This window comes from Vulpes vulpes, chromosome 8, assembly GCF_048418805.1.
Source record: "Vulpes vulpes isolate BD-2025 chromosome 8, VulVul3, whole genome shotgun sequence".
In the NCBI taxonomy this organism is placed as follows: domain Eukaryota; kingdom Metazoa; phylum Chordata; class Mammalia; order Carnivora; family Canidae; genus Vulpes; species Vulpes vulpes.
In genome coordinates, this window is record NC_132787.1 from 52293729 (window position 1) to 52319797 (window position 26069).

The window sequence follows — 26069 nt, forward strand, 5'->3', positions numbered from 1 at the left end:
TTCTTAGAAAAAGATTTTCTTTCGTTTCTTTAATTAGTAAAGAGAGGAAACAGACTAAAATTCCTGAATTCTATTCCATTTTACAAGCTGACCCATAATGTCCTCCTTGGACTCTCCCTGTGCCCACTTTACCCACAACACACCTCATATATACACCTGCTTGAGGAAATGACTTCCTGTTAAGATTACTTAGCCAAGATCAGAGGTAATCTACCTTGTGACTTTACTGTAGGTTAACAGATGGACACTCATTTGTTCCACACTCTTTTACCCACTTAACACCTTCTGCTTCACTCCGCTCCAGGAAAACAGTATTTATCACTCTTGTTCCAAGATGAGGTCAGAAGTTTCCATTAGACATCAAAAATACATATTCATCCATTCATCCACCCACCCATTCATCCATTTATATATACACAGATATCAGTGATAAAATTTTCTTTTTCCACAGCAATTTCTAGAAGTTGGGAGAAAAGATCATCTGAAGACCGAAACTCCAATACCTATAAGTGTGTGAAAAATATCATACCAACTTTAAAAATAACTCTTTAATCATATGCACATAAGGGGAATAAGGGGCAGCACCAGGCTGACTGGGGAAGGGACTAAGGTGTTTTTCCTTTGTCCCAATGTCAGCTTGGCACAGTTCTGAGATCACACACACAAGTGGGACTGGGCTGGGAAGTAGAATAAGAGGACTGAAGAGACAAAGGCAGGAGGGGAGGCAAGGGCTCACAGTAGTCTCAGTCGGTAGACTCCAACACAGATTCACTCAGCGCAAGGTCCCAGTAGTGTTCAGCCCCATGCTTTTTGAAGTGTTCTCGAGCCATGTTCTCTGTAGGGCACTGTTTAAACTTCATTTCCCCAAAGCTCCGGTCTTTGGCTGTACCCTGGGAAAGAGACAAAATCTGTAATAAACATGCTGTAAATTTATAAAAAATATTTTATTTAAGTAATCTCTGTACTCAATGTGGGGCTCCAACCTACAACCCCAAGATTGAGAGCTGTAGGCTCCAAGTACTGAGACAGCCAGGGCCCTAAAACACTGTAATTAAAAAAGATTGTTTATTTATTCATGAGAGATGGGGGGGGGGGGGCAGAGACATAGGCAGAGGGAGAAGCAGGATCCCTATGGGGAGTCCTATGCAGGACTTGATCCTGGGACTCGATCCCCAGACTCCGGGATCACAACCGGAGCCGAAGGCAAACGCTCAACTGCTGAGCCACCCAGGCGTCCCAACACTGCAATTTCTAATTTAAATCAGATATAGCTAACTCTTTCAGCAGGGAGTCTGCTTCTCTCCCTCTTCCTCTGCCCCTCCCCTTGTGTGCATGCACACACACACAGACTCTCTCAAACAAATAAATGAATCTTTATTATTTTTAAAGATTTTATTTATTTGACAGAACATGTATGCACAACTTGGGTGGAGGGGCAGAGGGAAAGGGAGAAACGGACTCTCCGTGTCCCACACACAGCTCCATTCTAGGACCCTGCGATCATGATCACAGCCAAAGGCAGATACTTAACTGACTGAGCCACCCAGGCAACTCTTAAATAAATGAATCTGTATAACCTAATAACATTTTCATAGCAATATGCCTAGTTGAGCATGAGTTTATGGTAAAAGCTATTTAAACCTCCACTCCCTTAGATGTTCGCGTGAGTCTTCATGAATTTATTGGCAAAAAGGTTTCAGGTCTTTTTTTTTAACCAAATGGAGGATGAGGAATTCTGTGCTCTGATATCTGGGTAAAATGGGATGAATATTGGCCCACCAGGCACCTCTAGGCCTAGATTTGAGCCTTTAAGGAGAGAGAACTGGAGGCTGAAAGGATTCTTTCCACAGACTCAGTGAGGTCCTGTATGCAAGCAGAAGGCTGTGGGGCCCACTGACCAAGAACAGTATAAGGGTGAGCTAAAGAGGGGAATGGGAGCAGTGAGGGAGGTACCTGAAGAAAATTACAATAGAAAAATATACAGTACTGGGTGTAACCACATTCTCACCAAAGGTACCAGCAGCAACGGCAGTCATAAAGTATACCTCAAGAGGCTTTCAGGGATCAAATTATAATAAGAAGCTAGAGTAGAACCTGGCTTATTTCTGAACCTGAGATACAATTCCTGTGGATTCTTAGAGATAAATGGAAGAGAAATTGGAAGAGATGTAGGGGTTGGGTTCTTAAATATGCAGGTGGGGTATTATGGTTATTATGGCCTAATTTGTATGCATTTGTATGCATAAATTAGAGGAGTCTGGGATAAGACAAAAGGATACATGAAGAACAGTAACAATTGCCTATAAAGAGTGGTCTTAAAGAATCAGAGAATTGGAAGGGGACAATTTCAGTTAAGTGCTTTTTTGTGTTATTAGAACTTTATTTTTTTTAAGATTTATTTATTTATTTATTCATGAGAGACACAGAGAGAGGCAGAGACACAGGCAGAGGGAGAAGCAGGCTCCATGCAGGGAGCCCGATGGGACTCAATCCCAGAACTGGGACCATCTTCAAAGGCAGATGCGCAACCACTGAGCCACCCAGGCATCCCTAGAATTTATTTTAATAAACATTCACCACTTTTAAAATAATGTAATACTTTTATAATAAAGAACTAGTACTAAACATCAGTACTTTTTTAAAAAAGGATATATATGTACTCAACATAAAAGAATAAAATGAAAACATTAAATCAACATAAAGGTACAAAATATTTACAATGTAAAAAAATGTATTTTGGAGTGGGAATTAAAGAATTACTGCAAAACATCAGGATAAGAATATAATTAATTAAGAAAAAAATTTTAAAGGTTTTATTTATTTATTCATGAGACACACACAGAGAGAGGCAGAGGCACAGGCAGAGGGAAAAGCAGGCTCCGCGTGAGGAGCCTGATGGGGTACTTGATCCCAGGACCCTGGGATCACACCCTGAGCCAAAGACATACGCTCAACCGCTGAGCCACCCAGGGGCCCCATGAAAGAAATTTTTAATGCTTCCTGGAAAAAAGAGGATGGTATTTTATGCTTCACAAACAATGAACAATCCTTAATTCACATATTGGCCTGAATAAGCCTATTCATTAATTCATTCTTCAGAACTAATACTGATTCACTAAGATTTCAGGGATGAGGGAACTGTATAACCATAAACAAGCTCCATTTTACAGAGCACTATTACATAGTAATCTAATCCTGCTCTCAGAAAAAACTGACAAAGAGAAAAGAATATCCACATTCTGCAGATAAAACAACAGTAATTGATGTTAAGTGTATTGCCCAGTTAAAGAGCTAGTGAGTGGTAATGCCCAGACCCCCAACTTCATATTGTTAAGTCTAGTACTTCTTTCATTATATCCAGACCAAAACAAAACAATACAAAATCTCACAATGATTCATTTCCCTCTTTCCACGGCTCATATCCGTGACTGTGAAATAAACGAGTTGGTAGAGAATTTGTATTCTTTCCACCAGTTTTTCATACTCTTCCCCAGATGACATATCCTATATACTCATCAATTTCACTAAAATATAATCAGGAAGAATCTGCTGCCAAACATTTACCATGGGTTCCAAAAAGAAACATGAATTACTTAAGGAATCAGTAATTGCGTAGTTGTACCATTCCACTGCTCCACTAGAATGGTATAAACAACCAGGAATTAGCTAACAGTCTGCTTCAGTGTTTAACAAAAAATCACCTACCTCCCAGACTAGTACACATTTGTTGGTTTTCTTCACAGCTTCCTCATCAGATTCCTCATCATCTGGAAAAGACAATATAGCTAAATCTTGCTCTAGACTTACACTAGAGACCAAGGTTTAGGTTCTAAACAAAGAGTATTCAAGGCTACCCCAATTCTTTTAAATGTTCCTTTGCCATATATCAGGATCAAATGTCTTGTATTATCTTTATTTCCCCCAAATTAGACTGAAAGCTTCAAACTCAACATTTACTGAGCACTACAATATATCAAGAGCTGCATCAGGTACTGGGAATAAGGAGATAAATAAAACACAAGCAATTAACAAGTTTTTATTGTTAATAAAAAGTTGTCCTAAACACTTTGAGAGAGCAAGGCTTCAGATGCCAACATGACAGAGTCCCTTATCAAGGAGTTTCTAATCTAATGAAGAAGGACAGATAAACCAAATGAAAATATCTTAGAAACCTTGCAAAGCAAAAGAAAATATAGATCAGTTTAAAACTGTCCTTTAAGTAGGGCACAAAAATAAAGACAAAAAACATAAGAGGGTCTGCAAAGCTAGGTAAAATTAAGAAAAGTAAGGTTTTCTGCACATATTGCTAAAGCAGGGCTTCAAAGAAGCTAAGAATGAATATTAATAGAAGAATAACAGGAGGGTATCAAATATATACATGTATTTTATATTTTTTATTTTATATCTATATAAAGTTGGGCTAAAGTGTGTGTGTGTGTATATATATATATATATGTATATATATTTTTTGCCTTTAAAAAACTTTAAAAAACTTTTTAAAAAATAATATAATATAGACAATGCACATATAAATGCATAGCCTGCTAAATTTCACAAACTAAATATATGCCCATAACCTGGGTAAATATAGGCAGACAGTGAAACCAGCTAATAGAAAGGCCTTAAAGGTCAGGCAGAAGAATAACTAACCCTCACACATATCATCACACAATAAAAACTCTATGAATGTCTACTATGTTCATAGTCCAAACAGGTCTTTCTAACATTCCTCCACAATATGTAGTGTGATCAAGTTTCAGTGGGAGGGAATAGATGAATGGACAGAGTACCATCCCCACCTCCCACTTAATCCCCTCTAACCCCCATTCACCATCTCCCTTTGTGTTAGATGTCTGTTCATCCCACTTTATCCGATGCAGCATAAGACGCTTAAATTTCTTCTGGGCCTTGGGGCCTGGAAACAGAGAAGGAGAATTTTGCCAGAATGGTGGAAGATGATGAAGTAGAAAGAACCTCTGAGCTCATTTGTTACTCAGACCCTAAGGTGGTAGTTGCAATCTTGGAAACCACATTTAAGTTCTTCTACTCCAATAAACACAGAAACAGAAACCCAGGACGTTATACCTAGGTGTGGCTCTAAAACACTTATCTTCTCCTCCTTTTCCCCACCATTCTATTCACTTCAAGGCCTAGGGTTGTGTGGGGACAGTCTCCCTCAGTTTTTTCGGACTCACCCCCTTCCACTACTACCACGTTGACATCCTTGTGCAGTACAACCACCCCTGTCAGGTACAGTTGCCCAGCATTGGCCTCAATCTTGAACTTCTTGGCTGGATTGCTCAAATTTCGAACTCTGGAGAAGGGAAAGTTTAATTATGGCTTTTGTTTTAGCATCAGTAGCTGCCTGAATGGAATGGCAAATAAACAGATGTTCCACAATGGTTTTCTCTCTACAAACAACAGCCTCTGGAGTAAGCACGTACACTAACGCTTGAAAGAAAGGCAGAATCAGTAAGTCTTGAAGTAACTCCACTGTCTTATACTTCAAAGACCAGTATTGTACACACACACAACAAATAGCAGGTAATCAAAATTTACTCTAAGAAAGAAGAGGTATTACCACTATCCAAAAGTACTTGCAAGCTAATTGTTCTTGACAGTGTAATGATCAACAAATTCTTTGCCTTCTAGATGCTTATAATGTTACCAGAAGAAATAGATTATATTTATATTTCACAAAGAGAATGATCCTTAGTTCATATGTTGGTCTCACCAGGTATATTCATTCATTCATTCATTCATTCATTCATTCATTCATTCATTCTTCAGAACTAGTACTGGTTCACTGAGAAGTTCTCAGAGATAGAATAGTAAGTCTTTAACCCTCCCTCATTATAAAAAGATTTACTAGCTCCTGATTCATGTTGAGGTCATAGAAGAGAGTAGGGACTGACGTTAGACCACAGTGATTCTGCCTCAAGCACTTGGAAAAGTTTTTGGTATTTCTAAGGCAAAGGCTGGCCCAGTTTGGACACCTACCTATATACAGATATGTGTACCCCCTGTGAAATGTCTTCTTTAAGCTTTTTAATTTTCTTGACCTTTCTCTGTTCTGCTGTAAGTTTTCGGGCAGCGTTGGCCTCTTCATGCGCTCTGTCGTGACAGGAAGGACATCCACAAGTGAGAAAGGCATTGAAGATCAGAGGCAAAGCTGAGGGAAAGAGAGAGCAACAGAGGACTCTCCCCTCCCTCCAAATATGGATCCCCTCAGAAGAGTCTGGGAAAGGTACTTGCCCGGGTTTCCACCCAATCCCATGGCACTTACTTCTGTCTTTTTGCCATCTGAGCTCTGACATGGGCTTCTACCTTCGTGGGGTCTTGAACAGCCTCTGTTCCTAATACTCGCATTAAATTTGAAATTCTCACTGCAAGTGGAGAGAGGATAGAAAACAATGAATTCTCCAGCTGGGATAACCTGTCACCTTTTCTCAATCAATTCAACTATTCACCTATTTCAAATCTCTGCTCCAAGTTTATTTCCTCCAAAAACCCCTACACCTTGAAAAGCCCATCCAATTAACTCAGTATTTGTGGAAGGTCACACAATCTATATAGTTGGTATACATTTATTTACACTGCTTGAAAATTTATGAAAGATAAGGAACTTTAATTTCTTTGGTATTTTTCACTCTGATCACAGCATTTTTTTTTTTAATAAGGATTTTTATTTATTTATGAGAGACTCACAGAGAGAGAGGCAGAGACACAGGCAGAGGGAGAGAGGGAGAAGCAGGCTCCATGCAGGGAGCCAGATGTGGGACTTGATCCCAGGTCTCCAGCCCATTAGAGGATCAGGCCCTGGGCTGAAGGTGGCGCTAAACCACTGAGCCACCCGGGCTGCCCCAGATCACAGCATTTAATGAAAGATCCTACACATAACAGTGCTCACTCAAATATTACTGAGTGATAATGGAAACTACAGGAGTGAAGGTTTCTATCAACAGTATTTTCATTTTTCAAATATTAAGAGTTATGTACAAAACACTCTATGCAAACACTGTAACTACTATCTTCATGAATTTCAAGACCATTACTCTTCCAGGAAGATCAGAGTGTTATATATTTTTACACTTTACAAATAAACCTTAAATGACCTCTACACCAAATATGTTGACCTGTCTTAACAAGATTGTAGAAAATTTAGAATAGGAAGAAAAAAATCAATGAATGATTCATAGAAAACAAAAAGCACCCAAATACAGAGAGATGTAAAAGTTCCTCTAGAAATACAGAGATGAACAAATGTACCACCCTTTCTTCTTTGCCTCCAAGATACGTACCTTTGGGTTCTGGAGGAGGCATCAGGCCCAGCCTGACTTTCTCTTGTAGTTCCTTCTGTGCTTCCCTCCTCGTTTGCCTTCGAAGTTTCTTCTGTTCCTTCTTGGTAAGATATACCCCCAGAGTAACTGGTGTGTCATTGTCAACTGCCAGGTAGAGAAATGAAAGTATAAAAGCAAGAAGCCCATTAGAGGAAGGTAGGTGACAATCAATCACTCACATTAAAAGAAATTTGCTATTTTTAAGTTGGATAATGGTAGTATGTTACATTTTTTAAAAGCATCCTTATCTTTCATAAGTGTTCTAACTTGTTTTTTCTTGAAGCAGGTGAACCCTTTAATCAACTGAAAAGTAGCAAATACAGAAAACAAAATTAGAGCTGCTCTAGTTGCTCTGCATGAGTATTTAGGTTAGGTGGGGCCAAGATGAAATTTATAATTTTGGAGTTACAGGAAAATCCTCTGGACTCCCAAAGCAGTTTATTTAACTTTCTTAAATTTTATTTATTATTAGTTTTTAAAAGTTTATTTAAGTAATCTCTACACTCAAAGTGGGGCTTGAACTCGCAACCCTGAGATCAAGAATCTCATGCTCTTTTGATTTGAGGCAGCCAGGTGTGTCCTCAATCTTTTAGTAATATTTTTTAAAGATTTGTTTATTTAGGGATGTCTGGGTGGCTCAGTGGTTAAGCTTCTGCCTTCAGCTCAGAGCGTGATCCTCGAGTCCTGGGATCGAGTCCCACATCGGGCTCCCCGTGTGGAGCCTGCTTCTCTCTCTGCCAGTGTCTCTGCCTCTTTCTGTGTCTCACATGAATAAATAAATAAAATCTTAAAAAAAAATTGTTAATTTATTTTATAGAGAAAGATCCTGTACACATGCTAGTAGGGGGAGGGGTAGAGGGAGAGAATCAAGCAGACTCCCCATTGAGCCTGTAGGGCTCCCCTCGATCTCATGATTCTGAGATCATGACCTGAGGTGAAATCAAGAATTAGACACTCAACTGAGTTGCCCAGGCACCACTCACTTTTTAAAACAAACAAAATCCCCCGTGTTCTTCTAATAATTCACAATGATGACAACTAAGTATACTCTGATTAACTAATATTGAATGATTATCATACATTGTAACACCTCAAGGTCTTAATCTATTTTTCCAAATTTACTAATTGAAATATCTTCTATTCATCCCAAATCTGATCAAAGTGTAAAAATCTTTTATGACCTACATAAGGTCATAAAAGAAGGTATACATACAGAAGGTATAACATACATACATACAGAAGGTATAACAGTTAATATTATCTCTACTTATGAGAAAGTTCTGTGCGCTAAGTGATTTACCCAAGGGATTCAGCTAGTTAAAAACACAGCCACAACTAAAACCTTTCTCTTTTGAGTGAGACAATAAGCTTTTGCTACAAAAATGATAGAGAGAAAGGCTAAAGACAAAGATGACTGAAAAAGGGCAGGTATTTAGTAAAAGTATACAAGAGTGGAGTTGGGAGTCAGAGATAAGAATGTTTTTTATTTTTCTTAAAGTAGGTTCCATGCCCGGTGTGGATCCCAATGTGGTGCTTAAACCCATGACCCTGGGCAGCCCGGGTAGCTCAGCGGTTTAGCACCATCGGTTTAGCGATCTCTCCCTCTCTCTCTTTGTGTGTCTCTTATAAATAAACAAATAAATAAATCTTTAAAAATAAAAAATAGGCATCCCTGGGTGGCGCAGCGGTTTAGCGCCTGCCTTTGGCCGAGGGCGCGATCCTGGAGACCCGGGATCGAATCCCACATCAGGCTCCCGGTGCATGGAGCCTGCTTCTCCCTCTGCCTATGTCTCTGCCTCTCTCTCTCTCTATCATAAATAAATAAAAATTAAAAAATAATAATAATAAAAAAAATTAAAATTAAAATTAAAAATAAGGGCAGCCCTGGTGGCACAGCAGTTTGGCGCCACCTGCGGCCTGGGGTGTGATCCTGGAGACCCAGAATCGAATCACGCATCAGGCTCCCTACATGGGGCCTGCTTCTCCCTCTGCCTGTGTTTCTGCCTCTCTCTCTCTGTGTCTATGAATAAATAAATAAAATCTTTTAAAAAAATAAAAAATAAAAAGAAATAAATAAACCCATAACCCTGAGATGAAGACCTGAAATGAGATCAAGAGTCAGATGGTTAACTGACTGAGCCACTCAGCCACCCCAAGAATGTTTTTTAAAACCTAACTTGTAATATATATCAGTGAAACTATCTTTAGATTAAGCCTCAGTGCTCTAGAGCTACACTGTCCAATACTGTAGTCAATAGCCACATATTCTATCTACTTTTAAAGATTACTTTAGAGATAGGAGAGAGAGACAGAAAACACATCAGACAGAGGGAGAGAGAGAAGAATCTTAAGCAGGCTCCATACCTAGCAGAGCTCAATCCCACAACCCTAACTAAGATCATGATACATACACTATTTAAATTGAAATTAATTAAAATTGAATACAATTTAAAATTCAGTCTTTCAGTTTTATTAGTGCAACCCAATTTTCAAGAGCTCAAGTCACTAGTAGATAGTGGCTACTATATGGACAGCACAGGTAGAGAACATGTCCATTATCACATGAAGTTCTATTTAACTAGAACCTTAGTTGAGTAATCTACACATTACCTGGAGGGTTGAGTTGGGCTGGATGTTCAACAAGATTTGTGATTCCAAAATAATCTTCTCTCTTGGGATTTTCCTCTGTACTAAAATTGGAGGAAAAAGGGAAAACAAGATATGTGGGTAGAGACAATTCCAAGAGAAGGAGTCTCAGAAACACAATGAAAAAATGCACTCTTCACAATGCATTCTAACAGTTTTTAGTGTTTGCATATCTACAACATGTAATTATATTACACATAATTTTTAAGATGAGAAAACTGGGTCCCACTAAGGTTGGACATACTCTCCACACTAGTCATTCTCAACTTTTTTCCTACCCTAACATCCCTGATGGATGTAAAATTCTCTAACAAATAACAAGAACTCCCTGGGACAGTGGTTGACAAAAGAAGGGAAAGGAGAAAGGCTGAGACACGGTCTCTTAAAGCCATGTATCAGAATTACAGAACAAATATAATTAAAGCTCTCCAAATGTTTCTTAACCATTCTCTCCCGAATCAATTATCCTTCCTCTTGTTCTAGGACCAGATCTTTAAGAAATATAAAAATCTATTATAAGTAGCAAAAAAAAAAAAAAAAAAAAAAAAAATCATTAAGAAAACAAATAATTATGTATAACAAAAGCAAGTACAAAATTTACATCCTTTCCCTTTTAGATTTGTGCCTATTCCTTCCTCTGTTAACCCCCAAAACTAAAGAAACCTATACAACATATTCTTCACCAATACATAAGCCTGTGGATGGTTACCTATTTCCTCAGGATTTTAAGATTTTACTTAATGCATGAGTATCATCTCTCCCAATAAAATTCTAGCCTTATTAAAAAATATTAACTAACAAACTCACAGGTCAAAGCCATTGGGGATGATATAAGAGTCCCACCACTCAATTTCAGGGATATCTCCTTCCTTTAGCTCTTTTTTAGGAGCAATGAGGGCCAGCCTAGTTGAAGTATGGATGCCTGTTTTTCGAGCTGCCTGTGAGATCTCTGCCTGAAGCTTCTCCAGTTGAGCCTAAAGACAAGATAAACCAAGATGCGAAGATAAACCAGAGTCACAGAAAACAAGGACATGAAAGAATCCCAAATTTTAAAGCACCCTCATTGAACTGTTTATGTCTAATGCAAAGAATTCATAATTTCTGAAAACTCTGAAGAGCCATTCTACTTTATTTTATCCTTAGTTGATTTACATGCAACTGCCCTCATCACCACCTCTCACCCCAGTGTATACCTGTAGCAAAACACAAAAATTGGCATTTTATGAAAACCCCATTCTAAGAAGATAAAAACAAGAAGCAAAATTCACTGAATATATATAGTCAGTTTAACTCTTCACGTGTGGAGTTATTTATCTGCAGTAAATGTTAAGACAGGCTAGCTTTCCTCAGTCACTCAGAGCATTTTGAATTATTTCCTTCCACTATTTTCTTTTAAAGATTTTATTTATTTATTCATGAGTGACACAATGAGATAGAGGCAGAGACATAGGCAGAGAGAGAAGCAGGCTCCATGTAAGGAGCCCAACGTGGGACTCGATCCCGGGACTCCAGGATCACACCCTGGGCTGAAGGCAGATGCTCAACTGCTGAGCCACCCAGGCATAACCTCCTTCCACTGTTTGTATGTGAATTTTCAAACTTTCCTTTTCACATAAGTAGAATGTAATTAAGAAGACAAATCAGCTAAAAATCAAGTATTCCAGGAATAAATGAAGTTTTTAAAAATTAGTCACTGCTTTATTACTTATGTATCTAACTGCCTAAAACTTAAGAGAATTGAATTGATAGTATTTTAGGACTGTATTAAATTTCCTCTGTCCCCTAACTTCTTTGAAGTTCTAGATTATATTCTAAACCAGAAAAAAATAAAAAATAAAAAATAAACCAGATACCTTTGTCCGTAATCGTTGGGCAATCTTCTCAAATTTGCCCTTGTCATGGAATTTAAAAGTACGTCTTTGGCGCTGAGAAGGGGCAATTGAAACTCGGGGGTCGAAAAAGGTGTTAGACTCCATGTCTTCTGAAGGCTTTTCTTTCAGCTGTTGTTTGAATTGCTCCCTTTTCACAGCACGAATGTTGGCCTTCAGAGTAGGCATGCGGTGTGTCAGCTCAATCTCCTTTCCTGTTGCATCTACAGTGCGACCTTGCTCGTCAAGAATCAGTGGTGTAGGTTTAGTTTGATCTTTTAACTCCACCTTCCTGAGAAATAGTGCACAAATAAATAAATGCCATATGGGACAATACAGCAAACAAAAACAAACAAAACAAGTCGAATCCAACAAAGAGAATAGGTTACACAAGTCTAGGGAACATAAGCTCATCAGTGAATAGTAACACTCTGATTGAAAACATCACACTAAATATTTGAGTACAGACTATAGTCTGATGAATTGAAATTACATTGACAAGAATTTGTAATTCTATTTCACTTCTGAATTTCTAAGTCAGACATAGTATGCCAAATCAACTGTACATGCTAAAAATAGTTTATCATCTTTATCCAATTGTAGAGAACTCTCAGATCTGTCTCTCACTGTGGTTTAATGGATATAGCTCTGGAGTTAGGAACCAGGAGACCTGGTTCTATTCCCAGCTCCAACAATAGATGAATAATCTTAATCTCAGTTCTACCAATTGTAAAAAAAAGTTAAATTCTGCAACAAGGAAGCTAAAAGAATTCAATTAGTATTTATTTATTTGTGATTTTATTTATTTACCCATGAGAGACAAAGAGATAGGCAGAGAGAGAAGCAGATTCTGCACAGGGAGCCCAATACGGGACTCAATCCCAGGACCTCGGGATCATGTCCTGAGCTGAAGGCAGATGCTCAACCACTGAGCCTCTCAGGTGTCCCTCAACTGGTATTAAACATATGTAAGAAATATGAAACTTTAAGAAATGATGTAGGCTCCTTGGAAGAAGAAGAGGATCAATAACATTCAAAGTTGTTGTTTTCACTTTCAAAAGTATTTATTGCTCCAGCTTCAGCAATAAAAAGGAGTTCCATGAAACAGATACTCACGGGGGAGCAATGCCCATGGCATGAAGATTAGCCAGGCCCACCATATTGGCATTACCAATGAGCCCTGGCTTCAGTGCCAGCTGGGCTTGGATGCGGGCTTGTAGTTCAGCTGCTTTCCTTGCCTTCTCAATGGCATCATTCATGAAAGTGGCAGCCTGGGAAGGCTGAATAGTGTTGCCAATTGGAAGTCGCTCTGGTTGAGAGGAAGAAGGAGTCTTTGGCTGTTAGATAGAGAAAAAGAAGTCAGAATCAGAAGAATCAGATAGGTCACTTACACATATATACACACAGACTCACTCTGGTAGACTGTGGGGTGGAACGTGCAGTAACCTTCCAGACTCTCAAATGAGTGGATAGCAAGAAATGCTTTGCTACAGAGTCTTCTTTTCAGAGTAACCTGGGCACAATACCTGAGGTGTAGGGGGGCTAATGAAGCTCAGCTGTTTTTTCCTCTCCTCAATTTGCCGTGTAGCTGCCTCCATCATCTGTTTGATCTGTGCTCGATGGGAGAAAAGTTGAAAAACTGTTAACATCTCTTTTTTTATTTCTCCTGCATAAGTTCCTAAATGCAAAAGGCTTTCAGGTCTAGAGAACTAAAAGTTTTCGAATGAACCCATCATATTCTGCTCATACCACTGGCTAGAATATTTAGTAAAGATAAGCCTACTATACTGGGCATTGAAACTTTTCAACCCATCATTCTGTGGCAGGATTGGCACGTTAGGTAGTTAACATAATTTGATGATTAAGACTCAGGGGTGCCTGGATAGTTTAGATGCTTAAGTGTCTGACTCATATTTTGGCTCAGGTCATGATCTCATCTCATGAATCAAGGGATGGAGCCCTACGTCGGCTTGGGATTCTCTCTCTCTCCCTCTTCCACTGTCCTTCTCCCACGTCTCTCAAAGAAATCTTTAAAACCAAAGAAAGGCTCAGGTTAAGAGAAACTTGAGCTTGAATTTTAACTCTCCCATTTACTGCTTGTGTGACCTTGGACATGGTATTTAATCTCTAAAACTCCAACTGTCTAAAAAGGGTAAAAACAGTACCTACATTATATGGCTATTATGAGCATTCAAAACAGAATCCACACAAATTATCCTACTTTTTTGTTTTTAAGTTTATTTACTTATTGGAATTTCTACATCTAACATGGGGTTCACACTCAGGACCCTGAGATCAAGAATCATATGCTCTTCTGATTGAGCCAGCCAGGTGCCCCAAATTATCCTACCTTTTAAGAATTTCTGTTTTGGGTAACTGGAGACAACAAAGCAAAGACCTGCTTCCCAGCCTTTGTAAAACCCTTCTTTAAGAAGTTTAAAGCGTCAGGCTCCCAGCATGGAGCCTGCTTCTCTCTCTGCCTGTGTCTCTGTCTGTCTCTCTCTCTGTCTTCCATGAATAAATAAATAAAAAATCTTAAAAAAAAAAAAAAGAATTATAAAGAATATGACAATGATAAACTCTGAGAATACAATCAAGTAACTCTTGAATTTTCTAAAAAAGACACTGTGGCGTCAAGGTGCTTCAAGATTTTTTTTTAAAAGATTTTACTTATTTAGGGCAGCCCCGGTGGCCCAGCGGTTTAGCCCTGCTTTCAGCCCGGGGTGTGATCCTGGAAACCTGGGATTGAGTCCCACATCGGGCTCCCTGCATGGAGCCTGCTTCTCCCGCTGCCTGTCTCTCTGCCTCTCTCTCTCTCTGTGTCTGTCATAAATAAATAAAATCTTTAAAAAAAAATATTTTACTTATTTGTTTGAAAAGAAACGGTGAGAGCACAAGCAGGGAGGCAGCAGAGAGGGAGAAGCAGACTTCCTGCTGAGCAAGAAGCCTGATGCCAGGCTTGATCCCAGAATCCTGGAATCATGACCTGAGCTAAAGGTAGAGGCTTAACCAACTGAATTACCCAGGCGCCCCTCTATTTTTTAAAATTTACTTTAAATTATTTTCAAGATTTATTTAAGTCATCTCTACATCCAACTTGGGGCTCAAACTCACGACCTCAAGATCAAGAGTCACATGCTTTTTTCACTGAGCCAGTCAGGAACCCCTGTAAAATTTACTTTCTTAATATTTCTTTTGAGTAGTTCAAAATGCAAAAAAGTACAGTAGGGTATATTATTATTTCTTCCACCTCTATTCTCCATAAAGCACCAGTTATCAGTTTCTTTCCTTGCAGAACTATCATCTACAGATACAAATAAGCAAATTTAGGGATTCCTGGGTGACTCGATTAGTTAGGAGTCTCTCTCTTTTTTTAAGTTATTCATTCATTCATTCATTCATTCATTCATTTATAGTGGGCGCGCACGCACAAGCAGGCAGAGCAACAAGCAGAGGATGAGGTAGAACAAACTCCCTGCCTAGCAGAGAGCCTGATGTGGGGCTTGATCTCAAGACCCTGGGATCATGACCTGATTTGCAGGCAGAGGCTAAAGCAACTGAGCCATCCAGGTGCCCCAAGAGTCCAACTCCAAATTTCAGTTCAGGTCATGATCTCAGGGCCAGGAGACTGAGCCCAGAGACAAGCAACGTGCTGGGTGACAGGAGATGCAATGGGCATGGAACCTAATTAAAATTCTCTCTCTCTCCCTCTGCCTCCCTCACCTTAAAAAAAAAAAAAAAAAAAAAAATTCATTCACCATTCACCCACCAATATGCATATGTATATATTCTATTCCCCTTCCAAGAAATCTTAAATGGTTGAAGAAGTATTTACTGTTCATATGGTATCAAACCTGTTTGTTCCTTTTTTTTTATTCTATATATTTATTTTTTATTTTTTTATTTTTTTAAGTAATCGCTACACACAACGGGCTTGAACTCACAACCCCAAGATCAAGAGTTGTATGCTCCACTGACTGAGCTGCTCAGGTGCGCTAGTATCAAAATTGTTTTAAGAGAGCCCATTTTAATTTATTTATTTATTTTTTAAAATTTATTTATTTATTTATCATAGTCACAGAGAGAGAGAGAGAGAGAGAGGCAGAGACACAGGCAGAGGGAGAAGCAGGCTCCATGCACCGGGAGCCCGATGTGGGACTCGATCCCGGGTCTCCAGGATCGCGCCCTGGGCCAAAGGCAGGCGCCAAACCGCTGCGCCACCCAGGGATCCCCAAGAGAGCCCATTTTTAAAAATTAATTAATTTAGGGCAGCCCCAGGGGCCCAGTGGTTTAGCACCGCCTTCGGCCCAGAGCATGATCCTGGAGACCTGGGATCGAGTCCCACATCGGACTCCCTGCATGCAGCCTGGTTCTCCCTCTGCCTGTGTCTCTGCCTGTCTCTCTCTCTGTATGTCTCATGACTAAATAAATAAAATATTTTTAAAAAATTTACCTTAATCTCTTTTTTTTTAAGAATTTTATTTATTTATTTGAGAGAGTGTCACAGAGAGCACAAGTAGGGGGGATAGGCAGAGAGAGAGGGAGAAGCAGGCTCTCTGCTGAGCAGGGACCCCCATGCAGGGCTTGCTCCCAGGACCCGGAGATCATGACCTGAACCGAAGACAGATACTTTTTTTTTTTTTTTTTTTGAAGACAGATACTTAACCAACTGCACCACCCAGGCACCCCAAGAGAGTCCATTCTAAAGATATAGATAATTCCTATTAAAAACAAAAACACAAAGTCGGGGCACCTGGGTGGCTGAGTTGGTAGAGCGTCTGACTCTTGGTTTCGGCTCAGGGCATGATCTCAGGGTCCTGGGATGGAGCCCTGCACTGACCTCAGCAAAGTCCACTTGGGATTCTCTCTCTCTCCCTCTGCCTTCCTCTCTCACTTGTGCATGCTCTCTAAATAAATCACATCTTGGGGGATCCCTGGGTGGCTCAGCACTTTAGTACCCGCCTTCAGCCCAGGGCATGATCCTGGAGTCCTGGGGTTGTGTCCCACATCAGGCTCCCTGCATGGAGCCTGTTTCTCCTTCTGCCCGTGTCTCTGCCTCTCTCTCTGTGTCTCTCATGAATAAATAAATAAAACCTTTAAAAAAAAATTTTAAATAAATCACATCTTTAAAAAAACAACAATTTTAAGTCAACTTAAAATTATTTTAGTGGGGGATCCCTGAGTGGTTCAGCAGTGTGGCGCCTGCCTTTGGCCCAGGGTGCGATCCTGGAATCCCGGGATCGAGTACCGCGTTGGGCTCCCGGCATGGAGCCTGCTTCTCCCTCCTCCTGTATCTCTGCCTCTCTCTCTCTCTCTCTCTCTCTCTCTATCATAAAATAAATAAATCTTTTTTAAAAATTATTTTAGTGGGTTATACTGTCTCTGCATTGTATTTACAAATTCTCCTCTGCCATCAAACTGAGTTCTGATTACTTCAACAATTTTTTTTCTTTTTAAAGATTTTTATTTATTTATTCATGAGAGACACAAAGAGAGAGGCAGAGACACAGGCAGAGGGAGAAGCAAACCCCATGCAGGGAGCCCAATGTGGGACTCGATCCCGCGTCTCCAGGATCACACCCTGGGCCAAAGGCAGGCACCAAACCGCAGAGCCACCCAGGCGCCCCTACTTCAACAATTTTCTCAATGATCCAATGAGGTACACAACTGGCCAAATGATATGTGTAATACACCTTGTTTGCCACATAATAGGTACTCAGTAAATGCAATTTTTAAAAAAGATTTTATTTATTTATTCATGAGACATAGAGAGAAGCAAAGACATAAGCAGAGGGAGAAGCAGGTTCCCTGTGGGGAGCCCGATGCAGGACTTGATCCCAGGACCCTAGGATCACAACCTGAACTAAAGGCAGATGCTCAACCACTGAGCCACCCAGGTGCCCGAGTAAATGCAATTTCAATAGTCTTCAGTGGAATACTCCTCGTTAAACTGAGAAATGACAAAACATAAAACAGGAAATAAATGTTCCCCGATGCTAAACACTAATTCAAATTAAGGTCACAATGAATCTGGACCCATGCATCTCTTGCTTCTTCAACTCATAAAATCACTGCTTTCAGTTCCTAATTACTCACCTGGAGCTTAGTCAGCATGCCAGGACTCTCTGAGGGAGGCCCAGGGATCACTTCAGGTTCCTCTTCCACCTCCTCAAAACGGGGTATCCGTCGCTTCTTTACTCCTGATGATTCCTTGGAGATCTCAGAGTCATCACCAAACACTTCCTAAGGAAACCCAAGACAAAATAAGAGTTGTCTCCCTGCCCACGGGACAAAGGAAGAATCATCCTAGTCCCTACCAGCATTTTGTGGCTTTTCCCAGAGTCCTCTAGACCCTCCACCAAATGGACCATCTCACCCAACTTCATCATTCTCCTACTCCAGTCAAGCAAATTTCATCTCCATGTCCTTATAAATGTTCCCATCTCAAAGTCTTTAGAAACGCTACTACCTACAATTGTAATGATTTTCCCTCAACTTGTCATATCCCTGTTCCAAATCCTGCCTAAAACTCACCTCCTCCAGGAAGTTTTCTTCATTAATAATCTTATCCCACTCTGATCAAACTGTTGCTTCACATCCTCTTAGAATTTAAGGCCTGGGTTCATACTACATAAAATTACATTGCTGACATTCTGCTTGCCAAGTGTTAAGTCTTTCAATGTTAGTACTTTCTCCCAACTAGAGTCTAAGCTTTTCCAGGACAGGGGTTTTCTTTTTCTTCTTCAGTATTCCCCAGTAACACTTGTTCTCATTAAACAATGGGAACTCAAATATGTTGACTAATTTGCAAGGTGAATTTAACAGGACGAAGAGTGGCCAACTGGAAGGGACAATGGGAAAAAGCAAATGTACACACCGGTGGTAGGCTTTGGGTGACATCCCCTCTTCACTAGGAGGGCTCGTGTTTTGCAAGGACATATCCTCGGCCAGGGGCGAGCGCTTCCTGGAACTCCTACAGTTCAAGAAAAAGGACTCTCCCATAATATATTGTGTGGGGTGGGGACTTGAATGGACCAAAATGGGACCCATATCCCAAGGCTATCTAGATACCTCCTTCAAGAAACCATTTTTATTAATCCCACCCAATGTAGTCACTTCATTCACAGCATGCCTCAACATTTTCATAGCCACACACCCTATTATAGCATTAACTTCACTCCATAGATCTGTGTATATTGTGGATCAAGCATTCCTCCCCTAAACATAACAAAATTCAACATCAGTCTGACTGTCTGGTCAACTCTAAAATTTAAAAGAAACTGCTACTTAGATTTTATTTATAATTTGTGACTTTATTTTGTTGTGCCCTCCCTCCCCCCCAACTGCAAATTCCTTTAAGGCAAGACCTATTTCTCCTTCCTCTGAACACCTTACAATGCCTTAAACACAAAAGGCACACAATTCTCTATTTCTCCTGGTTCCACAGCCTGGCCAGGGACCAGCAGACATTGCTTATTCACTCTTTGTGCCTCAGGAAAAGCAACAGGATAGCCAAGGTATCAAATGAACTTTGGAAGGTTTGGTGAGAGTCACAGAAAAGACATTTTTAATGGAAGAGACAAAAAAGATATAGAGAAATTAGCCACTTGACGCTGCTAATATTGAAAGAAAGCCTGACAAATTAGCAACTACCGAATAAAAAATGAAGGAGGTCAGATAGTAATGATGGTCCTTTTAAGTACTCCACTCATGGGGCCAGATGACCAGCAATATGCTATGCTATACAGCAAACGGTAAGCTCTCAAGACATACAGTAAATAATTTTTGTTAGGTATCCCATCTACAGGTCCATTGCAGAGAAACCTCTGAAAGGAACAACAGTGAGGTCTATAGCTGTGGAGTCACATTCTCAATCAATCTATTAGTTATCAAGTAATTCAAAGCATAAAACCTTAAAGCAATCAATGTATAGGTAGTAGCAAAGGAGAGAGTGGAGGAGACAAAGGGAAACATAAGAACCAAAACCCTAACTGTACACAAAAAAGGACAAAGCTACCAATGGTTTCCTTGGAATATTTCAACCCATGAACTTAGGTGGTTTATCACCATGAAATGATGATAATACAAGTTCACCTCTCTCCTTTGACTTCTAAGTACCTCTCTTGAATATTATGTATTCTAATAGTGAATATCAAAGTGTAAGTCAGGTAAGCTCAGCAACTTTGTTACCATTCAAAACACTCCCAAGCTCATTAGATAGTTAACTGTAACCTACCTTTAGCTCTCGTTTTCTGCTCCTGTCACTGCTAGACTTGGAATGTCTAGAGCTTCGGCCTTCCTCCACAGCCTCAAACAGTTTGTCCACAAATCGGAGAGTAGAATCATCAAGAAAAGGTTTCAGATGGTCTGACAGGATAAAAAGAGGTGGTAGGGTTGAAAAAATAAAGAGTACTTAGTCCAATACTAGGCATATAGCAGACGCCAACACTGCAATTTTATCCCCAAGAGGGAGGGAAATGTTTTCGTTAGTTCTTTGTAGGATTCCCATAAATCCTTTTACACTGAAAGACCTTACCTTATGAGGTAAAAGTACAGTTAGAATTTTTTGCAGTAGGAAGTAGCATGGCCAGAGCAACCTATTCAGGTTGAACATCAAAGTTTATGATGAATAATCACCTAACTCTTCCCAAACAGTAAGCTATAGGGGACTACCATAAACAAATTCTGCTTTCCTCAACTTTTTTGTTTTTTTCAGACTTCGATATATTCAGATGTCAGTTTGAATCTGAATATATCTATATGACTTTAGCATATTTCCTAAGTAAATATAACTTAGCCAGTTCAATACATTGGTCAAAGGAAGTCAGTATGAAATTCAAAGTAGATCACAAAGGGGTGCCTGGGCTGGCTCAGCTGGTAGCAGGCATCTTGCTCTTGGGGTCATGAGTTCAAGCCCCACATTGGGCGTAGAGTTTACATTAAAAAAAAAAAAAAAAGTCATGAATAGTATAAAAAATAAGAAAAAAAGCAAAATTCATCATTAGGCTATTTCCATTATAATGCAGGAGAAAATAAAATGTGGCCTGATCTTTTTCAGATACTTCCAATAGAGAATTTGGGAAAATTCAAATCAATATTTGCGGTCATGCTGTATGTTAAGTCCAAAGATTCATAAAAGGACATACCAGCTGCCTTCTTCTTGTCCATGCCCTTCCCCACACAGTTCAGTGCTGCTGTGACCACTGTGGGCTCTGAGAAACCCAGCACCCTCTTCACGGTCTTCTCTATCCATGGTTTCAGCTCATCCAGCTCCCTCTTAGACAGAGCCATTCTTCAGGAAAAGTATGGTAGCTCAAATCGGATTCGGTACTGCACCTAAAAAGAAACCAGGAAAAAGTTCTTTTAGAGGATAGGAAAAGACCGTTCCAGGCAATATTTAGTACATCAAGAATGTCATCTCCACCCCTATTCTCAATCCTTAGGTGAGTTCTTGTACTTCATTTCAAGCCAAATACTTTTCCTAAAACCTATACTTCAAAGCAGAAAAAACTACATTCTATTTGTAACCCTAACTCAGTAAGTATCAGTGGATAAGTGAAAACTGTGGAATAAACAAGCAAACCCTGGGAATAACCCAGTCTGAGAAATGAGTTCTAGCTTCTTTTTTGATCCTTTCATAACAAAGATTGGCAAACATACAACCTGAAAACAAGACTGAAAAGCCTACCCAAAGACCAGCTTTTCTATTCCTCCTACTTCCAGGCAGGTATTCCTTAACCCAGCCTTGACCTGCAGGTTTCCCTTCTTTTTAGAGATGAAAAAAAAAAAAAAAAAAAAAAAAAAAAAAAAAAGAGGGCTTATCCAGGTAAGCCATCCAATATTAAAGCTCTTAATCTGGACAGCCTAAGTGGCTCAGTGGTTTAGTGCTGCCTTCAGCCCAGGGCCAAGGAGACCAAGGATCAAGTCCCACATCAGGCTCCCTGCATGGAACCTGCTTCTCCCTGTGCCTGTATCTCTGCGCCCCCCACCCCCATGAATAAATAAATAAAATCTTTAAAAAAATAAAATAAAGCTCTTAATCTGGGGTGCCTGGGTGGCTCAGTGAGTCAAGCATACGATTCTTGATTTTCAGTTCAGGTCATGATCTTGGAGTTATGGGACTGAGATTCCTACACTGGGCTGCACACCTAGTGTGGAGCTTGGGATTCTCTTTCTCCCTCTCCCACTGGCCCTCCACCAGGTTATTTAAAAAAAAAAAAAAAAAAAAAAAAAAAGGCTCATCATCCTGGGCACCTGGCTGGCTCAGTCAGTAGAGCATGCAACTCTCAATCCCAGGGTTGGGAGTTCAAGCCCCCGCATTGAGAGAGTGTTGAGCCTACTTCAAATAAATAATTTTTTAAAAACAATAAAGTTCATAATACCTAAGAATGTTGTCACATTTCTCTGTAGTCATAGTCATCCCCGTGGAAATTCTGTACCCAGATCATTTTATGTTCTACGAGATCTCTGTCAGTTGACTTCACAAAATTAATCCCTCAGCTCAGAAAAGAATACCCTCATTTTGGATGTACTTTCTCTCCCTTTTTCTTTCTTTCTTTCTTTCTTTCTTTCTTTCTTTCTTTCTTTCTTTCTTTCTTTCTTTCTTTCTTTCTTTCTTTCTTTCTTTCTTTCTTTTTTTTTTTTTAGATTTATTTATTTGAGACACAGAGAGAGAGGCAGAGACATAGGCAGAGGGAGAAGCAGGCTCCCTTCATGCAGCCCGATACAGAACTCAATCCTAAGACCGTGGAATCATGACCTGAGCCAAAGGCAGACACTCAACCACTGAGCCATCCAGGCACTCCTCTCTCTCCCTTTACATCTTTATTCCTTTCTTTTTAGCTTTTAGCTTAGCAGAAAAAACACTATCATAAAGAACTCTCTACAACAAATTTTTATTATTTACCCAAGTTAGCAATTCTTCAAAATTGTTCATGTTTACATTTTGCTCTCCTAGTTAAACAGTAAAGCTTGGAATGCCTGGGTGGCTCAGTGATTGAGCGTCTGTGTTCAGCTCAGGGAGTGATCCCAGGTCTGGGGATCGAGTCTCACATTGGGGTCTCTGCGAGAAGGCTGCTTCTCCCTCTGTCTATGTCTCTGCTTATGTCTCTGTCTCTCTCATGAATAAATCTTAAAAAAAAAATAGCAAAGCTCATGAGCAGAGAGAAAATGTTATTTCCCTGATTTTCTCACTAAGTGCCTAAAGCTAATAAACAGCACTGACCTCAATTTCCAAGCTAACTTCCTCACAGCAATGCTCCAAATCAGGGTCTCTGAGAGTCAATCTTTCAAGATTTTTTGTTTATTTTTTAAAGACTTTATTTGAGAGAGAGAGAACATATGAGCGGTGGGGAGAGGCTAAGGGAGAGGGAGAAGCTGAATCCGGACTTGATCCCAGGATCCTGGGATCATGACCTGAGCTGAAGGCAGATGCCAAATTGACTGAACCACCCAGGCACCCCTCCAGATATTTTAAGACATCTTTTTTCTCTTAAAAGATGGTCTAATTAACTTCTACTTTCTTGGCAGGTTTATTCTCTATAAGACCTGTTGCTAAACTGTGTATTTAATTTTGGTATAACCACTGGAAGCTAGTAGATTAACGTAATGAAAATAGGAGTGCAAGATTTTGTGTGCCTCAGGGACATGTTATATGAATAATTCTATGGCAGCTCTACTCACCTCTCATGATATAGCAGTATACTGTATAAATCAATACATATTAAATGTACGTTACTCAAAAGAAGCAGATTCAGACCCCAAAATGAGTGAAGAAAAAATTCACACTGAACATTTGAAATATCGAACTCTATTTGGCAAGTAATTCCTCTGAGCCTCAGTTTACTTGTCTTACAAAATGAAGCCAATTGCCATATCTAAATAATCCTTAATCATTCAATAAACACTGCATAAGTACTAGGTCTCAAGCAGTGTACTGTGTGCTGAGGATACAAGTGAACAGACAATCCTCGCCTTAATGGGGCTTATATTCCACCAGAATTGAATCATGGGCTAGAAAGGGTAAGCAATTTGAAAATCCAAGGAACAAATGACGTACCACTCTATGAGATGAAATGTGTGCTCAAGTACCATACTAACAAATGTATTCAACTTCAACCCAATCCTCTAGGAAATTAAACAGTCAGTGGGCAAAAATAAAAGTTTCAAACAGTAACTAGCTTTTTGTCACTAATCAAATGTTCGACAATAACTGCCTCGGGCGGGGCGGGGGTGGAAGTAGAGGAAGGCAGGATCTCTGAACAGGTAGGAGAATAAAATCTTCTGAAAAATTTCCTTACTCCGTGTTCTTCCTTGCTAACCTGACTTTCCCCCCTGCAACTCCCATTCTTCTGTTTGCTATCTCCGACCGGTTCCCTACCCCACCCTGTTCTCCCCAAACTCCTCATCTTAGGGCTAGTCTCCCCACCCCGTCCCCTTCCCGCCCCCGCCCTTTTCCTCCTCACAATCTCACTCCAACCCATTCTCCCTCAGAACCTTGTACTTCTCTCAGCTTCCTTCCCACTGAACGTTCCCGCCTCTGTCCTCCCCCTGGGCTGAGTCCCGGCCCTCGCTGCTCAGACAGGAGGATACCCTCAAAGGGCCCGGGGCACTACTCACCTCACAAACTTCAGCCTCTGAGACGGAGCCCGAACGTTACACCGGAACCGGAAACCCTCGGACCGCCCTACGGCCTGCCGTCGCTACCGCCACAGCTGCCGCCACGCCGCGGTCCCCCACATGTGACGGCAAAGGGCCGGGCCACCGATTTGCGCAGCCGTAGTAGCTACTTTCTCCGCGGCGGAGCGCATGCGTGCCAGGGAAGTAAAGTTTGCGCATGAAAGTTCCTGCGTCTTTGGGTTTCTCCAGCGAAATCTGGTAACTAGATTACTGCGAAGTTAATGTTGCCTGAAGCAGAAATTGGGCTTGCAGTACTCAGTGTGAATAAATGCGCTAATAGCGAGGCTTCTGGGATGCCTGGGTGGCTCTGTGGTTGAGAGCCTGCATTGGGCCCAGGGCGTGATCCTGGAGACCTGGGATCGAGTCCCACGTCGGGCTCCCTGCATGGAGCCTGCTTCTCCCTCTGCCTGTGTCTCTGCCCACCCCCCCCCCCCCCCCCCGTCTCTCATGATTAAATAAATAAAAATCAAAAAAAAAAAAAATTTTTTTTTTTTTTTTTAAAAAGCGAGGCTTCTGCGTTCGGGCTAAACTGAGCCTTTCTGGTAGGCAGTAAACCATCTTGAGAGGCGGCACCCCTTTAACCTTTTTTCCCTTACTTAAGTGTAGTGTCAGAGACCACCAAGAAAAATGACTAACATAGGACGACTCCGAAGATAGCATGCCCTCCATCTGTGCCTTTTATGGTTTCATTCATTCATTGGCGTAATACTTATTGACTGCCTACCACCATATGCCAGACATCCTCTGAAAATCGATATTGCTTAAACTAAGGACAGGGGCTTTAAAGTCAGACTACCGAGATTTGTATTCTAGATCTCACGCGTTAGCTATGAAAGCAGGCAAATTACTGAAGCCCTGTTTCCTCACCTGTTAAAAAAAAATCCTCTTCACAGGGGCTGCTCTGAGGTCAACAATGACAGAATGAGGGTAATGCACTTAAAACAGTGCTTTTCATAGAGTTAAATAAGCTATATTACATATAATAGTCAATTGCCTATTTAGTCTGTAACACATCTTAAGTTTACATGATGAAAACTAAACTCATGATTTCACACCGCACCCGCCCTGCCAAAATACCAGCTCCAAGTCTTCATTCTCAGTTAAGAACAACTGTATTACAGTTTCGGCAGGCCAATAATCTTGGAATTATCCTGGACTCCTGTGTTCTGTTGATCCTACTTTCAAATACATACAGAACCCACTTGTTTCTCACCACCTCCACTACTCTCATTTTTATGTTTCGATTATTTTAGGAGCCTCCTGCTTCCAGTCTGTCCCCCTTTTGTCTCATAACGTAGGTTAATAAGCAAATTATCTAGTACTAGAAAGGCAGCTATTACAGTGGCCATGTAAACACCTCAAAAAGGTCATTATGTCCTTGCTTAAAACCATTTCTTGGCTTTTCATACAATTCAGAGTAAAATGTGCCACTCTATTACCTTTGTGATCTCAACCTACCACCACTCTTTCCCTCAGTCATTCAACTCCAGAATCGTAATCCCTTTTACTCCTTGAACATGCCAAGGATAACTTCACC

At 40.4% G+C, this 26069-nt stretch overlaps 1 protein-coding gene across 2 annotated transcripts; it reads right to left on the bottom strand.

Moving 5' to 3' along the window:
• On the bottom strand, positions 1-24958 carry PRPF3 (pre-mRNA processing factor 3). Of its 2 annotated transcripts, XM_072766640.1 has the most exons (17): positions 24473-24610; positions 21001-21190; positions 20091-20221; positions 18732-18827; positions 17951-18097; positions 13381-13464; positions 12971-13191; positions 11840-12146; positions 10794-10960; positions 9951-10030; positions 7302-7445; positions 6287-6386; positions 6001-6114; positions 5196-5314; positions 4832-4915; positions 3706-3767; positions 1-890 (listed from the first exon to the last, which is right to left on the bottom strand). In XM_072766640.1, exons 5-17 carry the CDS (start codon positions 17966-17968, stop codon positions 744-746), a joined length of 1647 nt encoding a protein of 548 aa, XP_072622741.1. In that variant the 5' UTR covers positions 17969-18097; positions 18732-18827; positions 20091-20221; positions 21001-21190; positions 24473-24610; the 3' UTR covers positions 1-743. The 2 variants fall into 2 exon arrangements, with proteins under 2 accessions (XP_072622741.1, XP_025838790.1); XM_025983005.2 differs by lacking the exon at positions 18732-18827 and having other exon boundaries at positions 24473-24958.
• Between the last annotated feature and the right edge of the window lie 1111 nt (positions 24959-26069).